Below are 19,088 nucleotides of genomic sequence, written 5' to 3' on the forward strand. Positions count from 1 at the left end.
TAGGCTATGCTTATTGCTTTCACATTAATGTGCTTTATGGGATTATCAGTAGGACTGCACAATACAGTTTGATGAACTGAAGCAGTTTGATTTTTTTGTATTTGCATTTAACCTCAGACAAGCCAAGACAGGACACTGCACTCTTCCTTAAATTAAGTTTGCTGTGAAGCTTTTGTACAGAGGCATGTTTTTGTTTTTACATCTTCATATTATACTTGCAGTTATCTAGGCAATGTTGAATTCTATTAGTGAACAAATAGGTAACATGTAAGTTAACATCACGGTAGCATTATATTCACCAAATCTTGTTTCAAACGGCCCAAATTTCTCATGTGTCTGCGTGTGTTGGCCTGGCCTGCATGGTATCTAATGCCCGGCCTGAATTATGGTCCCGGCCAGTCCGCCCCTGGGCTAGTAATATGATACTGCATTATTATTAAAAACAAATAAGCCAGAAACTATTTTTCGCTGTTTTTGCATTAAATGATGCACAATATAATAGACACATATAAATTGCTATTTTGTCAGCATGTTCTCTTCAGGTTCGCTTAAACAGGTGGTTTGAAGCTTTATAAGCGTTTTCACTCTGTCGTCTCGTGAGTTGATCAGTTACAGTCCGAGGCCAAATGAATGTGTTTGCATGTGATTAGCAGCACAGGGAGCGTTTCTTTGGAGACGGGGCACAACAAGGCCATTGGACCTGACTGCCTTAATTAGAAGTGGGCTGCATCATGACTATCCTTCTCCTGCTGTGGCTCGCCTGCCACTTCCAGCCGTTCTCCCTGTCTGCCTGCAGCTGCATTGCCCTGATAGTGTTACCTATGCTGCTGTGCTGATCCCCTTACAAGTCCATCACACAGTCGCACACACTTAGAGCCGGGTGAGCCACCCACTGTAGCCAGCTCCACTCCATTGGATATCAATGCAATCTGGGCTCAGGCAGGCTAGAGACTTCTCTCGAAAACCCCCGACCATAATCAGTGTCATTTCTTTTCCCGTTCAATCTCAGCCCCCGACCCAACTCGTGTCTCTGTGTCTCCTCTGTCGCCCTCTCTCTGTTTATCTAGCGTCCTGCGGAGGAATGATAAAAAATGCCACCTACGGCCGCATTGTCTCTCCCGGTTTCCCTGGAAACTACAGCAACAATCTGACCTGCCACTGGGTCCTGGAGGCTCCTGAGGGCCACCGGCTGCACATTCACTTTGAGAAGGTGGCTCTGGCAGAGGACGATGACAGGTATACACACAATACAATACGCACGCACGCACACACACGCACGCACGCACGCACGCACGCACGCACACACACATACACACACAACCGCACACAAAAGGTTTGGAGTGCAATACAGTATGAGTGACTGCATGTAATATTTTGTGCAATATTCTGATGCATAACTATAGCGTAGCACCCTGCAATGCCATTTGCTACTGTTTCTGTATTGTTTTTTTTTCTCCATTTGGACTATATTTTGATATTTATATTCCTATTGCTCTTGTGTGTTTTCTGTTTATACTATGTTTAATATTTATATATTTGTTGCTTTTTGCACTTTATCTTATATTTTATGTCATGTGGAGCCACCCGGCATAATAATTTCACATGAGTGACAATAAACATCTTGAATCGCACTACAAAAATCAAGCAGGCATCGAGAGTAAGACCAGCATGGGAGTGTGAGGATTTGTGTGTGTGTGTGTGTGTGTGTGTGTGTGTGTGTGTGTGTGTGTGTGTGTGTGCGTGTGCGTGTGCGTGTGTGCGTGCGCGCACGCGCGTGCGTGTGCGTGCGTATGTATTGAGCTGATAGATGGCACCAAACCTGAATAACAGCATACCGTAACTTAGGATAGACCATTACATCTCTCAATGACACCGAATGACCAAAATCTTTTGGGTTTGACAGATGAATCTGAAAAGGCCTTTTATCATTTTAAGCCATTAACAGTATTCCATCACGCAAATTAATTGAAAGTATTACAGAGACTACTCGAAGGTAGGGAGAAGCGATTTCATTACATTTCCCTTCAATATAACTGCCGATCCTCATCGCTATGGCCACAAACGGCCATTTGACAAAGTCATCACCTCAGTACCGGGCGGCTGAGAATGTTATCACAAGGCTATTACAGCCACCGATGGAGCAGTGAGCAGGTTTCATAAAGCTTGTAACTTCCTTTTTTATGATTCTCTTAAAATCTCTCTTAGGTCTCTTTGATCCCATCTCCCTTCTGTGTGTGTGGTTCAGGTTGCTGATTAAGAATGGGAACAACATCGACTCTCCTCCTGTGTACGACTCCTATGAGGTGGAGTACTTGCCCAATGAGGGTGTGCTCAGTACTGGGCGCTATCTGTTTGTAGAGTTTACCACAGACGGCACAATCACCTCCACTGGTGCAGCCATCCGATATGAAGGCAGGTTCAACATGCAGTTTTACATTGTGCAACCTGTTTCTATGAGTCTTGATCATATCAGCGGAATCATTCTAATCCGCAAAAAAGTCCTAAAATCATACTGTAATTTTCTTAAAATAAGTGAAAAAAAATAATCTGACTGTGTTAGGTAATTCCACTTGCTTCCCGTACAAATCAGCTTGTTTCAAGAATTTTCTAGAATCAAGTGTCATTTTCTTGATACAAGTGCAGTGATCTGCCTTATTACTGGATAATAAAACACATTTAAAAACTACAAAACTGAAAAAAGGGAAACTGCACGGAAACAAATGGAGTGATCTCACCTCATTGGCAAAATCATTCTCTGAGTTGAAGACAAATCTGATCTTTGTGAATGTTAAATATGAGACTACATTACTTCTGTTCAGTGGCGGCTGGTGAGCTTGGAAACAGGTCGCCGCCTGGCGTTTTTTTTTCTCTTTCGCAGTTTGAAGACAGATTTAGAGGAATATCTCATTTAAAATTAGCATTAGGATTACTCCACTTTTCTTTTTTTATATATATTTTTTATATAATATATATATTTATATTTTTTAAACAAAACAAACAAGCTCAGACACAGCTGGAAAACAAAGCAAAGCATACATATAATATTGACAATTATATGGTGCTACCACCCATATAAGGGTGCTTACAGTACATGCTTATAAAAGCAAACTGACACAAATTACACCACGTACCCCCATATAGATAAGATTTTGTTCCAGGGTCCCCCATCTGATAAGAGTTTTGCTTTTAGATGTTTTATCACATACATTATATGAAACCCATGACCAAAATAGTCATACATTCTGTGATTGTGTTACTTATGGATGGAATTATAGTGAACATAGATTAATCCCCCCTTTTTGCTGGGGACCCCACTTTGAAAACCACTAGCTTAGGCTACAACTGTTGCGAGAAGGTGAATTTTCACACATTTTCAATGCAGATTGAGGACAAATAAGATGGATGTCATCTGGTGCATTTTGACTAGGGCTGTCAAATGATAAATTTTATTAATCGCCATTAATCTTGCGATTAACTATAGTTAATCGTGATTAATCGCATCTTTGTATCGCATGTTTAAAATGCCATTATTTTGCATTTCAAAGCATTTTTAATGAGATATTAATCATTCTTACCAGTGTGTCGTGATTAGGAATCAAATGAATGCAAATAAATGTACTTTGTGATCTTGAATTTTAGATTTATTTTCAATTCAGTAGAAGTGGAATGTACACAGGAGGTAACAATGTCTACAAAATATATCTAGAACTGATACTTCCGGCGGCGGCGCTGTGGAGCAGTCGAAACCCAAAATGACACAGCCGAAGAAGGCTGTGTCTGAGCTAAAAACTTTGGCACTTCCATGTGAATAATGGCTCGGTATTGGAAACTGTGTATTGATAACGTGTACCGGTATATCGCGTGAAGCCATTGGAGCCGACCTCCCAGTGATTAGAGGACCCGCGCATCCGAGACTCTGAAGGAAGAATGAGTGATGAGTCTCGCGCTAGCTAGCTGGCTGCTAGCTGGCCGCTAGCTACGGTGATCGCTCGCCTCAGTGATATTTTAATTCCGTTTTACACAAGGTGCAAACTACGGCTCTCGACTTTTCGAGTTTTTTAAAGTAAAACAAGCCATTTAGAAGCGTATTGCTGTCGTTCTCTTCCATGCTTGCACAAGCAGGAGACAGGAAACCGAACGGCTTGACTACAAGTACGGCCCCTAATCGCATCACGATTAATGCATTAACGCTGACAGCCCTAATTTTAACGTTAGGCACAGGAGAAAGAGAGTTAAAGTGGGAATAATTTCTGGCTGAGCAATGTAATGCACCTCAAAATAAAGTTTAGGCTACAGTTAGTCTGTCACTAAAAGGTTTGATGGATGAACAAATCAATCAAAAACTACTTCCAACATACGCTACAAGTTTCGTTTCATTCCATTGCATGGAGGGGGCGAGTTGCGTGCTGCCAAATTCAGTAAAAAAATGTGGGAGTTTAAGATCGCCATTTTTATTAGGAAATGGCGGGCTATTCAGCATAAAACAATATACCGTAAATTCCGGACTATAAGCCGCACCGGTGTATAAGCCGCACCTGCAAAGTTGACTATTTTTTTCTTATATAAGCCGCACCGGACTATAAGCCGCGGGTGTTTTAATGTTTTTTTTTTTTTTTTTTTTTTTATTTTTTTTTATTGTGTTTTAATGTTTAATTACCATATGTAAGGTGTTGGCTGTTTGAGGAAGCTCCCATTTATTAACATTTCAACAAAACAACATAACACAACACCACCTGTGTTGTTATTTACAGTGCACACAGTGTCATACAGTGTCATACAGTGTGGTGAAAAGAGGGCAAGAGAGGAAATTAAAACAGAAGTGGATTTATAGTTAGAAAGAGTGCTAAAAAAGAGAGTTTTTTTTTTTTTTTTTTTTTTTTTTTTGAAAAAATCCATAGATAAGCCGCACCGTTATATAAGCCGCAGGGGCCAAAAAAGGCCAAAAAACGGGAAAAAAGGTGCGGCTTATAGTCCGGAATTTACGGTAATACGAAAAAGTAGCGCTGCTTGGTGGACGCCGAATTTAGTAGAAGACCCGGATAACTCGAACTTAATTGACTTACTTGCATATCCATGCCGTCTGTAGCCGGTGCGCGTGCAGCCGATGAGGTTGCAAATATCCCAGTTTTCTGACTTTGCAAATATCCCAGTATCCCGCTGTACCGCGGCCCGCAACTCGAAACTCGTTTTGGCTCGTAATCCAATGCAACGACTGTCTGGCTTGTGAACACTTACTGCTTGATAAAAAGTAAATAAAAATAAGGGGGAAATATAATATGCTGCTACTGTCGTCAGTGTCGTGTAAATCATTCCTGTCATCACAGCAAAGTGGATTTTACTTCCTAGTAGGCTAGTGAACTTGATTCAGCGTTGAGAGACTCATTCATCAGTGGACGATACAATGTCAACCTTAGCAATCTATCCAATCAACAACCAATTAGGTTGAATAAATTAATTGTTTGGTATTGATTGGTGAGGGCGGGTTATGCTCCAGCTAAATATTATTGGTTGAAAAACACATTATTTCACTGTTCCTTGTGAAATGCATGTGTTTTCAACCAATAATATTTAGCATGAGATAAATTACCATGGGAATCAAACACCCTAGGGGAGGATTTTTTTCTCCTCTACCCCCTGAGGGCATGACCAGGGCATGACAGACTGGCACAGACTCTGTCTGCATGCCGCTCCATCAGTGCCCTACAGGGGTCACTGTTGTTGAAGCATTTTAAGAATAGCGTGATTTTTATTAAGAAAAAACACATTTGATTGATATTTTATTACAAAAATATATATTATTATATAAAATCCCCCATCTCGTTGAGAAAATAGAGGAGGACCATCCTCCTATGCCTCACTGGAAAAACCTCCACTGCTTCTATTGCAATACACTGTATCCAGTCACTTGTGTTTGAATACACTGTATCCAGTCACTTGTGTTTGATGCAATACACTGTATCCAGTCACTTGTGTTTGAATACACTGTATCCAGTCACTTGTGTTTGATGCAATACACTGTATCCAGTCACTTGTGTTTGATGCAATACACTGTATCTAGTCACTTGTGTTTGATGCAATACACTGTATCCAGTCACTTGTGTTTGATGCAATACACTGTATCCAGTCACTTGTTTTTGATGCAATACACTGTATCCAATCACTTGTGTTTGAATACACTGTATCCAGTCACTTGTGTTTGATGCAATACACTGTATCCAGTCACTTGTGTTTGATGCAATACACTGTATCCAGTCACTTGTGTTTGATGCAATACACTGTATCCAGTCACTTGTGTTTGAATACACTGTATCCAGTCACTTGTGTTTGATGCAATACACTGTATCCAGTCACTTGTGTTTGAATGCACTGTATCCAGTCACTTGTGTTTGAATACACTGTATCCAGTCACTTGTGTTTGAATGCACTGTATCCAGTCACTTGTGTTTGAATACACTGTATCCAGTCGCTTGTGTTTGAATACACTGTATCCAGTCACGTGTTTGAATGCACTGTATCTAGTCACTTGTGTTTGAATACACTGTATCTAGTCACTTGTGTTTGAATGCACTGTATCCAGTCACTTGTGTTTGAATGCACTGTATCCAGTCACTTGTGTTTGATGCAATACACTGTATCCAGTCACTTGTGTTTGAATACACTGTATCTAGTCACTTGTGTTTGAATGCACTGTATCCAGTCACTTGTGTTTGAATACACTGTATCCAGTCACTTGTGTTTGATGCAATACACTGTATCCAGTCACTTGTGTTTGATGTCTTGCATGTTTGTGTCCCAAGCTTTTGCAAAAGGAATGTGCTATGAGCCTTTTGTGAAGTACGGCAACTTCAGCAGCAGCGACTCCACCTACAGCGTGGGATCAGTGGTGGAATTCTCCTGCAACCCGGGCTACACTCTGGAGCAAGGCTCAGTGGTGATGGAGTGTGTGGATGCACAGAACCCACAGTGGAATGAGACTGAGCCCGCCTGCAGGGGTGAGTCAACAGAGTTCATCCGCTTGAGTAATTCTGGGGCATTAAATATTTTCCAAAATGTATTTTCCACTGGAGAAGAACATACGACTCAACACGGTTGACCAGGAGGACTTCCATTGTCTGCTTGATCACTGTAAGACTCGTGAAGCTTTTTTTTTGTATTCAAATAATAAGGACGACTGGCAGTTAACGATATGCTAAGCTACTTTCCTCTGATCCTTGATAACTTTCCACTTTAAATTGTAATAATGACGTACTTTTGTCTTGTGTGCTTGAAGGGCAGATTTTAGTAGTCCTGAAGATTAACGGAATACAATAGTTGCCCTGGGAGGAACACTGCCCCACCACAAAGACTGTGCACAGTACTATAGCACTTTACCCCTAAACCCTCTCCCTCTCTCTGTCTCTCTATCTCTGTCTCTCTCTCTCTCCCCACCCTCTCTCTGTCTCTCTATCTCTGTCTGTCTCTCTCTCTCTCCACCCTCTCTCTCTCTCCCTCTCTCTGTCTCTCTCTCTCTCCCCACCCTCTCTCTCTCTCTCTCTCTCTCTCTCTCTCTCTCTCTCTCTCTCTCTCTCTCTCTCTCTCTCCCCTCTTCCCACACACTGCACACTGACATTACTCATTTTTTGCCTGCATGGTCATTCTACCACAGTCAAATTGAAAATATTTCCAGTAAAGCCAGATATAAGAAATTGACATTCCTGCTGGTCTGGGTCATGGTCACTAAGCTATTAGTGGTACAGTAGTAGGCCTATCCGACCTTCCACGGTTCATGTCAGGGAGCCGGCGCAGTCGATTTCCATTGTGTTTTACAGTAAGTGCTAACACTGAACTTCTATCCTATGAAGTCACACAGTATTCCATGCATAGACATATTTTCAATGTAGTCCTTATGTTACCTCCACATTAGAATATTTGCACCCTTATTATTATTTACATGCTAGATTTTGTGTGCAATTTCCAAACTGCTGTGTCTTGAAATCACCTACACTGCATATTATGTGACAGCAGGGGATCACTGATGATGTCATAGGCACTGACGATGTCATAGGCATTGTGACATCATCAGTGATGTCATAGGCATTGTGACATCAGCAGTGACAGTGATGTCATCAGCCCGCAGCAGCCGAGCTGCAGGCAAGCCTAGGGTTTCGGCCAATAGACCAAATCACCGTGACGTCACCATGTAAACAAATTTACTTCTGGGTACCACTTGGGGAAGGCGGCAGGTTTAATGTGCGTGTTGTCAAATAAATGCTGTCAAACCCTCTCGTTGTTTTCGGCCGACTACTTTCAATTTAAATGGTTAAACGGTTGGTAAACATGCTTGTCCGACGTATCTAGCCTTTCTTCTGTGTTTGTTTTATGTAGTGTTAGCATGCTAATAACGTTTGTTTGTCTGTCAAACTCGCTGTTTTTTTGCAGACTCGTTAACGTTACAGACAGAGCTATTGACGCCACGTTAATTTAATTTAGCTTCAAGTCTACTCTGGTCTGGTCCAACAGGTAAATTAGCTAGTCTGGTCTCCACTAACGTTAGTGAAAGTGTTGTTATGAATGATATTAAACAACAACACAACAGGGACGAACCATTTTTGTCTTCTTTGTCTGTTTTTGTCTTCAACACGTCAGTTTGTGCCGTCCACTGCCATTATAATGTGTGGACCCAGGGGTACCCGGAAGTAAATGTAAACATCCCCGCTGATTTGGTCTATACCCTAGTACATTAAAATCTGAAAATAGCTGAAGAAGATATACTTATTTGAATGCTCGTACTCCATTCAATATAACAACAGTTTTAGGAACACTAAATACTTGTTAGCAAACTACAGTATGCTTGTTCAAGGCAAATCAAGCTTGTTCATGAACTTTCAGTGCGATTTTCTCTGAATGTTGCTTTTAGGGTTCTTCAACATCTAAACTTGTGTTATATGAAAAAGAGTAACAAACTTTTTTCTCTCGCCAAAAAACAACCTTTTATCTTGATTTGTGCAATTTCACAGTTGTCTATTGTTACCCCTTCGACCAGACCATGTCACATAGTCTCTCAGTGTTGACCTGGAGCATGCGTGCGTGCGTGCGTGTGTGTGTGTGTGCGTGTGTGTGTGTGTGTGTGTGTGTCACAGCTGTGTGCAGTGGGGAGATGACAGACTCGGCTGGCGTGGTGCTGTCTCCTAATTGGCCCGAGGCCTATGACAGAGGGCAGGACTGCATCTGGGGCATCCACGTGGAAGAGGACAAGAGGATCATGCTCCACATCCAAGTGTAAGAGACAGCACTCAGGTGTAAGGCTAGTACTACAGGGAGGTCACCTGAAACATACTTAACACTGGCCCTCCTGCACATGGTAATCACATGCTCGCTCTCTCCCCCTCTCGCTCTCTCTCTCCCCCCCTCTCTCATTCTTTCTTTCTCGCTCACTCACTACTCACTCACACGGACACACCACAACATGCATAAGGGGGGAGTGTTTTGGTGGTTGCAGTCAATAATTCGATTTTTTTTTCATCCTCTACATTAAGAATTCTGTGTTGCTTCCAGCTCATTCTCTGACCAGATTAGCCTCTATGCTCCCTCTTCCCTGGTGTGTGTCTCAGAGTTGGCTTTGAAATGAATATGCTCTGGCAGTCAACTACTCCAAGCCACTTATCCAGCCTTCTCCACAGTGATTTCACATACACACACAAACACGCACGCGCACACGCACGCACGCACACACACACACACACACACACACACACACACACACACACACACACACACACACACACACACACACACACACACACACTCCGTGGGGGGTGCTTAAGAGTGGGGGGCACGGGACCCATTCACTGCACTTTCAGTGGACCACAGATGTTCCCAAGTTACTTGTGATCTTTTGTTGGTACTCTGCTTTCTCGTCAAAGCAGTCCAGATCAGTTAAGGCTCTGAAGCTAACTTTATTTATATCCATTCACAGTAATACATTGATATCCATTTGATACGTTCAGGTGATTCCCACAATATGCAGAGCTGTTTCCATATACTGTATGCATGCATCCAATGCAGGGCACAAAACAGTGTACGTGGTTTGTGTTTTTGCCTAAAGCTGTTGCACATAAGAGGGTTCAGAGATGTTAGAATTGAACGAGTGGGAATACTGCCTGAGGTAGGAAATCTGAGGTACTGACAAAACAAAATGAGACTATTGTTAGCTATTAAATGGTAATTTATGCATTCATTAATTTGATTCCTAATCAAGATCTTAATTTTTATGTTGAATCCATAACTGCAAAAGATTGAAATACCTATGAACCTCTGAAAAAATCATTGATACAGTACTGTACTGTATGTATGTCATGCTGCAACATGAGGGTGCTGCTCAGAATGGTCCATGGTGGTACAACAGGTTATACATGTCTTATCTTGTACAATTAAAGGGGCATTTCAATCATCGCTGGGAAGTTCAGCTTTGTCTCAGCTGTTGAGTTTCAATTCTTCACTTCCCATGCGCGAAGATTTCCTGCTGGTCACCATACCCAACACCAGAAACTAATTTGAGCAAATTGGACAAATCTACAGGGGTTTCAGTTAGAGGGGAATGGGGACGCTCTTTGCTGTTGCAGGCCCACTTTGTAATTTATAAGACGGGTATATTTTTACATTAAAATCTTGCTGTTTTAAGAGTTATTTAAATACGTTTAGAACACGGCTCTCTCGAATACTCGATTCTGATTGGTCAATCAACAATATTCACCGGTCATTATTTCTCGACAACCGACCGCTGCTCTGCCACACCTGGATTAATCAGTTGGTAAGAGCATTTTGTCCGCAGACGCTACTAATTAGGCCAACCAGTTGCAGCTGTGGTGTCTTGTGTGCCAATTACGAATGAAACCGCTTTGTGTTGAAAACGCTATTAAAAAATCTATTTGAATAATTATTTTTGTCAGATTATTGAATGATTTAGTTGTAGGCCGTGTTCTAAGCGGGATAATGTATACTGAGCCGGTGATTACTGGAAATAATGACCTTCAGGTGAATATTAAGCCCTCCGCTGCGCGTCGGGCTAAATCATTCACCTGTCGGTCATTATTTCCACAGTAATCACCGGCTCAGTATACATTATCCCTTACTTCATTTACTTTTATGTCAGCTAATGGGCAATTATTCCATAGTGTTAAATTCACCTCAGATGATAAAAAAAAAAGTGAAATACGTAAGTGTTCACAGAGGGTACTCTTGGGAGAATATTGTCTTCAGGTTAGCCAGTTGTATAACATAGACAGCAAACAAATAAATAATGTTCATATTGAAAATCCTTTTTTAATCTATTAGAAGTTGCTGAAGTTAAGTCGAATATCTAGATTAACCAAGAATAAAAGATAACTAAGTTATTTCCTCTGAGCTCAGGAGCCTTTGCTATGAGATAGAGGGTGTGATGGAAGGTGGATGTCTTCCTCACAGGTCAGCCTTATCTCAGATATCAAACTGTATCTGTCAGGTACAAGCTCAGATATCAAACTGTATCTGTCAGGTATAAGCTCAGATATCAAACTGTATCTGTCAGGTATAAACTCAGATATCAAACTGTATCTGTCAGGTATAAACTCAGATATCAAACTGTATCTGTCAGGTATAAGCTCAGGTATCAAACTGTATCTGTCAGGTATAAGCTCAGATAGCAAACTGTATCTGTCAGTTATAAGCTCAGGTATCAAACTGTATCTGTCAGTTATAAACTCAGATATCAAACTGTATCTGTCAGGTATAAGCTCAGGTATCAAACTGTATCTGTCAGGTATAAACTCAGGTATCAAACTGTATCTGTCTGGTATAAGCTCAGATATCAAACTGTATCTGTCAGGTATAAACTCAGATATCAAACTGTATCTGTCAGGTATAAACTCAGGTATCAAACTGTATCTGTCAGGTATAAGCTCAGGTATCAAACTGTATCTGTCAGGTATAAGCTCAGATATCAAACTGTATCTGTCAGTTATAAGCTCAGGTATCAAACTGTATCTGTCAGTTATAAACTCAGATATCAAACTGTATCTGTCAGGTATAAGCTCAGGTATCAAACTGTATCTGTCAGGTATAAACTCAGGTATCAAACTGTATCTGTCAGGTATAAGCTCAGATATCAAACTGTATCTGTCAGGTATAAGCTCAGGTATCAAACTGTATCTGTCAGGTATAAACTCAGATATCAAACTGTATCTGTCAGGTATAAACTCAGATATCAAACTGTATCTGTCAGGTATAAACTCAGATATCAAACTGTATCTGTCAGGTATAAGCCCAGATATCAAACTGTATCTGTCAGGTATAAACTCAGATATCAAACTGTATCTGTCAGGTATAAGCTCAGGTATCAAACTGTATCTGTCAGGTATAAGCTCAGGTATCAAACTGTATCTGTCAGTTATAAACTCAGATATCAAACTGTATCTGTCAGGTATAAGCTCAGGTATCAAACTGTATCTGTCAGGTATAAACTCAGATATCAAACTGTATCTGTCAGGTATAAGCTCAGATATCAAACTGTATCTGTCAGTTATAAACTCAGATATCAAACTGTATCTGTCAGGTATAAACTCAGGTATCAAACTGTATCTGTCAGATATAAGCTCAGGTATCAAACTGTATCTGTCAGGTATAAACTCAGATATCAAACTGTATCTGTCAGGTATAAGCTCAGATATCAAACTGTATCTGTCAGGTATAAGCTCAGATATCAAACTGTATCTGTCAGGTATAAACTCAGGTATCAAACTGTATCTGTCAGATATAAGCTCAGGTATCAAACTGTATCTGTCAGGTATAAGCTCAGATATCAAACTGTATCTGTCAGGTATAAACTCAGATATCAAACTGTATCTGTCAGTTATAAGCTCATAAATCAAACTGTATCTGTCAGGTATAAACTCAGATATCAAACTGTATCTGTCAGTTATAAACTCAGATATCAAACTGTATCTGTCAGGTATAAGCTCAGATATCAAACTGTATCTGTCAGGTATAAGCTCAGATATCAAACTGTATCTGTCAGGTATAAACTCAGATATCAAACTGTATCTGTCAGTTATAAACTCAGATATCAAACTGTATCTGTCAGGTATAAGCTCAGATATCAAACTGTATCTGTCAGGTATAAGCTCAGATATCAAACTGTATCTGTCAGGTATAAGCTCAGATATCAAACTGTATCTGTCAGGTATAAGCTCAGGTATCAAACTGTATCTGTCAGTTATAAACTCAGATATCAAACTGTATCTGTCAGGTATAAGCTCAGGTATCAAACTGTATCTGTCAGTTATAAACTCAGATATCAAACTGTATCTGTCAGGTATAAGCTCAGATATCAAACTGTATCTGTCAGGTATAAGCTCAGATATCAAACGATATCCAAAACTCTGCGGAACTCAAGCCGAGATGAGAGAGATCCCCGGAATACAGGAAAAAGTCTTGTGCCGTATGCGTATAGACACTGGACATTCCCATTAGGAATATCACGATGTGCGGCACTGCAACTTTGGCGATGTATTGGATCCTAGACCCATCCTGACAGTGAGTACGGGCATGCCCGTAACTACCATTGAGAACACCGAGGTCATGACCTCGGTATTTAAAAAAATAAATAAAAAATATATATATACCGTAATTCTTCCAATAAGCGCCTCCACTCTAATTGCCGCCGGGTCTTCCATTTACCGCCTGGTCCAAATTGATTTAGCATAATAAGCGCCTGACTCTAATTGCCGCCCGGGCCGGAAATGGAATATTTTTTTGGTTACCGTTGTTATTGTTGTTTTTGTCAAAACTGCCTGTACCTAGCCTCTTGTGTGTACTAAGTACTATCTCACTGGTTTAAACTGCCTGTACCTACCCTCTTGTGTGTACTAAGTACTATCTCACTGGTTTAAACTGCCTGTACCTACCCTCTTGTGTGTACTAAGTACTATCTCACTGGTTTAAACTGCCTGTACCTAGCCTCTTGTGTGTACTAAGTACTATCTCACTGATTTAAATAAGCAATTTGATACTTTACGTTTTTGCTGAGCAGGCATTTATGTTAAAAAAATAATAACCGCCTGGCTCAATTATGCCCAAATGGAAATAACCGCCTGACTCTAATTGCCGCCTGGTCTTCCTTTTACCGCCTGGTCCAAATTGCTTTAGCATAATAAGCGCCCGGGCTCTTATTGGCAGAATTACGGTATATATATATATATATATAGCAGTAGTGAGGAAATCCAGCGCACACCAGGTTGTTAGAATAGACTTCTTTTATTTAAGTTGCATAGATATGGCGAACAACGCGTTTCGCTGTTGCTTCATCAGGTTCGCCTTAAAGCGAATTTCTGCTGTTCCTGCTCCAGCTGCACCCAGGACTAGCAGCACAGCTGTGCACAGGGCACTACTTTCTTCATATATATATATATATATATATATATATAGCCCCGGCCCCCAGATCTATTCATCTGTCATTGATGTTTTAAAGCCATCATAAATAACATGATATATGACATAGTTGATCAGAAATGCAACAATTTGCTTCCTCTCTGTGTGCTATACTGTATAGAAGGAAGAGACATAACTCACCACAACGTTCAAATTTTGCATTGGGGCTAGACTTTGGGGACAGTTCTATTGAAGTGAATGGTAAGTAACTCCCCTGTAAGTGATGTTTGTGTAGATGGGCCATTGTATTTAATTGCAGTATTCTGCCATATGTGATCTGTATGCAGAATATATATTATGTGAGGAGACATTTATTTTTTGTATCATTGTAAAGCAAAAGCACAGTAAAGAGGATATTAATCTAATATGATGTCTGTAGTTCTTTATAGATCTAGGCTCTTAATTTTGCTCTCAAAGTGCACCAGATTGAAGCATTTCACTTTAAAATGGACACAATGTTCTAACCGGGGGGCACAGCCCCCCCTTGACCACCCACGCCGCACTAAAGTGACCTCGGTATTTCTCAAACCCTGGCTACGGCCATGAGTACGGGTCAAGAAACCTCACCCCATTGAACGAGTTAGCTTACTTACATGGAGGAGGCGTCGGGATCTTCCATATTTCTATGACAGCTGAACCGCTAGTTGTAACTTTTTGCAGCGAGTTCGGCTCCGCCCACAAAATACATCATCGCTGTTTACAAACAGTAAAAGGGTCTATAAGAGCCACAGATAAAAGGCAGTAATAGCAAGAGAGGTGATCAGTAACACACACCGCCTAGATACCACACACAGGGCTTCAGGGCCTGGCTGCCTCCATGTTTTAGGGCAGTTGTGGCCTAAACGTTAGAGAAGCGAGCTTGTGACTGGAAGGTCATCGGTTCAATCCCCGGGACCGGCAGGATAAATCTGGATGGGGAAAGTGAAACGGCAGGGCTTGCCCCTCCCTCATTACTGCCACCGACGTGCCCTTGAGCAAGGCCCGCTCCAATGGCCAGCAGATCAGACTGGTTGTACTGGTGAACTTCCAGGTGTGAATGTGTGTGAGAATGTGAACAGGGTGCTCCTGAAAAAGAGAGCGTTGCTCTCAGTGAGACTCCCCCTGTATAAATAAAGTAAAAAAAGAACCTCAGCTTGAGATGACTCAATAATTAATGTCTGATGTGGAAAGTCAACCAGTGCACCTGTGGGTAAAAAATATATTGATTGATTGATTGATTGATTGATTGATTGATTTACTTATTGATTGATTGATTGATTGATTTGTTTATTTATTTGTTTGTTTATTTATTTATTTATGTAGGAATAAAGGAGATTAATTTATCATTCAGATATATAATTTTTTGAATTGTATAAGCCTTAAATCTTTATGAATCCAAGCCACATGAGGCCACTCTCTGTAAATTAATGGTGTTGTGGCCTCTAGTTTATCTCAAGGTTGGTCATGCATGGCCTTCATGGAAGCAGAAACCCCAGCTTCTCTGATCTCTGCAGACAATTACACTCAGTCTTCTCCGCTCATCTTGAGAATACTGTAGAGACCCTAGATTCCACTGCATGTATTGATTGTGTGTGTGTGTGTGTGTGTGTGTGTGTGTGTGTGTGTGTGTGTGTGTGTGTGTGTGTGTGCTCACTCACGTGTGTGCATGTTTGTTGTGTGCAAATGTGTTGAAGTGACGTGTGGGTGAGAGCTGTCTCATTATAAGGGTGGCCACACACTTTTCTACATTAATGAGAATGTTTTGTGTATTATCCTTCATCACTGTGCCTGTGGTGGCAATTACAGAGCAGCACTGTGCATAATGAGGACTGATTAATTAATTTAGGCCAAACAGGAGGGCGGGCTCTTTGCTAATTACCATGGCTTGAGCATGAGCAGCAGACAACAGGTTACACAGCTGACACTTTCACCTGCAGAGTCCGAAACAACACTGCACATGGCACCAATTCAAATGTTGATCTTAGCATCTACAGTACATTGCAACGCTTCAGAAATGTTTTCTAATTAAATGCAGTGATTAACTATTTTACCATGTTGGTAGTAGGAGTAGGATCAGGAAGTTTGTTTCTAGGACAACCTGGGTCCATAGAGTCCTCTTGTGGGGACTCTGAGCATTGCATGTTAACTGTAAGCCTTGACTCCTTGAGAAAGAGAACTGAAGTGTCTGGGAAATAAATTGCTACATGTTTTTTTTTAAACTTAAATAGAGAATGTTCACATTAAAGTCCCCCTCCAGTCAGTTTTGTCATTTTTAAGAGATTTCATTGGTAGCTGTGTTTTTTCCTGCTCTGCTAATTAGCCAAAGTGTTCGCCACTGTATTTTGAGAGTGGAACAAGGTATAAGCCTTCGGTTCTTACCAACAGATGATCTTTGGTGCAAATGATGACCCAGAGCTCTGATGATGACCTGCTTTGTTACAACACGTGCACATGGACGTTTTACAACAACATCAATGTTGTACCGGTAGGAAAAACGGACTGGAGGGGGGCTTTAAGCAGGAACACTTCTAAAATCAAGTCTGCATATCGTCGCCTTGCTAAACTAATGGCCTAAGTCATATTTTCAAGTTTTTCAGGAGACACAAAAAACTGAACCAAATAGAGAGTATATGATATTCCTTAATCATTTCACACAAAAAGGTTATGAAAATATATGACTATTAACATACAAATAACGCTGTATGTTAAATCATGTTGCATAAGTGGATTAAATGACTTAGGCCAATTTATGAACATGCCGTTGCATCTTAGGCAATTTTAAACCTGACTTAGGCAAAACAATGCACATCTTTTATTCCCACTTCTGTGACCACAAACAGTTTAAAACGCTAGTGGAGCACATAGATAGAGACTCAGGAGACAGAGGGCAGTTTGACTTTCATTTAATAAAGCAAACTCATCTTTACTGGGTCACTCTTAACAAATTGTAATTTAAACTTACACTTAAATCCTTCTTAAATCAAACAATGTCAGTTAAATCAAACACTGAGGAGGCATGTGCCTCACTTGTTCCTCCAGCTCTTCTTTGCTGGGTCACTCTTAACAAATTGTAATTTAAACTTAAATCCTTCTTAAATCAAACAAATGTCAATTAAATCAAACACTGAGGAGGCATGTGCCTCTCCTCACTTCTTCCTCCAGCTCTTTGCTGGGTTTTAACTAACCCTTTAACATTTCAAACAATTTCACTGCTCACAAGTATCACAATTTTTTGCAAGTCCAAGTCAAGTCTCAAGTCTTTGAGGGGCAAGTCCAAGTCAAGTCTTTGAGGGGAAAGTCCAAGTCAAGTCTTTGAGGGGCAAGTCCAAGTCAAGTCTCAAGTCCCTATGGATGAGCGTTCTATCCAGCTGCATGTACATGGTCCTTCGAGCCCGGATGGGCCTCAGCAAGTGGGAATGGACCAGAGGAACCAGCAGCCAGTAGGGGGAAGAAGGGCACCTCCATACCTTCAGTTGTGGGGATATCATCCACCATCGCACCCCCCTCCCCCACAACGATACCATCCCCATGTAGTTGGGCCTACACCTGAGCGGCAGCATGGTCAACCTGCACGAGACACCATGGACTATTTGAGACACCTCTTGAGGAGGCTTGATGCGGTAGAGGGATGCTTGTACTCAAGGAAAGCGCTCCCTGTGCCTCACCCAGCCCAGGCGCTCCCTGTGCCTCACCCAGTCCAGGCGCTCCCTGTGCCTCACCCAGCCCAGGCGCTCCCTGTGCCTCACCCAGTCCAGGCGCTCCCTGTGCCTCACCCAGTCCAGGCGCTCCCTGTGCCTCACCCAGCCCAGGCGCTCCCTGTGCCTCACCCAGCCCCCGCACTGCCAGTCCTGGTGCCCTCCGCACCGCCAGTCCCGGTGCTCCCCGCATCGCCAGTCCCGGTGCCCCCCGCACCGCCAGCCCTGGTGGGGCTCCTGGTGCCAGTCCTGGTGCCCCCCACACTGCCAGTCCTGGTGCCCTCCGCATCGCCAGTCCCGGTGCTCCCCGCATCACCAGTCCAGGTGCCTCCCGCACCGCCAGTCCCAGTGCCCCCCGCACTGCCAGTTCCAGTGCCCCCCGCACCGCCAGTCCCGGTGGTCCCCCTGGCTCCAGTCCCAGTGCCCCCCGCACCACCAGTCCCAGTGCCCCCCGCACTGCCAGTCCCGGTGCCTCCTGCACCACCAGTCCCAGTGCCCCCCGCACTGCCAGTTCCGGTGCCCCCTGCACTGCCAGTTCCGGTGCCCCCCGCACCGCCAGTCCCGGTGGCCCCCCTGGCTCCAGTCCTAGTGCCCCCCGCACTGCCAGTCCCAGTGCCCCTCGCACTGCCAGTCCCGGTGCCCCCCGCACTGTCAGTCCTGGTGGCCCCCCCAGCTACAGTCCCGGTGCCCCCTGCACCCCCTGCTCTGGTGGCCCCCGCACCTCCATCTGCTCCCTTGGCGCCCATCCCTCGGCGCCAATCTTCAGTGGCTCCCATCCCTCGGCGCCACCCTCCAGAACAGTCCAGTCGGAGTCGACAATATCTGGGCCGGCCCCCTGAGTATACCTGCCGGCGTCACCAGCATCCAGGTCGGCCTCCGGAAAGGTCCTGTCTGTGGCGTCAGTGTCTGGGACATCATCCGGGGTTGCTCAACCTGTCTGCTCTGCCTCCTGGATGCCCTCCGGACCAGATG

General features: G+C 42.7%; 1 protein-coding gene across 1 annotated transcript in view; it reads left to right on the forward strand.

Moving 5' to 3' along the window:
- Positions 1-19,088, forward strand: part of LOC310772375 (seizure protein 6-like) — a gene marked incomplete at both ends in the record, with an annotated part of 161,324 nt that overhangs the window by 115,380 nt on the left and 26,856 nt on the right. Inside the window, 4 exons of the mRNA XM_083632160.1 lie at positions 1,068-1,236; positions 2,246-2,412; positions 6,798-6,992; positions 9,120-9,258. Coding sequence (XP_083488286.1) covers positions 1,068-1,236; positions 2,246-2,412; positions 6,798-6,992; positions 9,120-9,258 — 670 coding nt within the window. The remainder of the gene's footprint in view (positions 1-1,067; positions 1,237-2,245; positions 2,413-6,797; positions 6,993-9,119; positions 9,259-19,088) is intronic.

Source organism: Poromitra crassiceps (assembly GCF_964638095.1).
Source record: "Poromitra crassiceps genome assembly, chromosome: 1".
Classification (NCBI taxonomy): Eukaryota; Metazoa; Chordata; class Actinopteri; order Beryciformes; family Melamphaidae; genus Poromitra; species Poromitra crassiceps.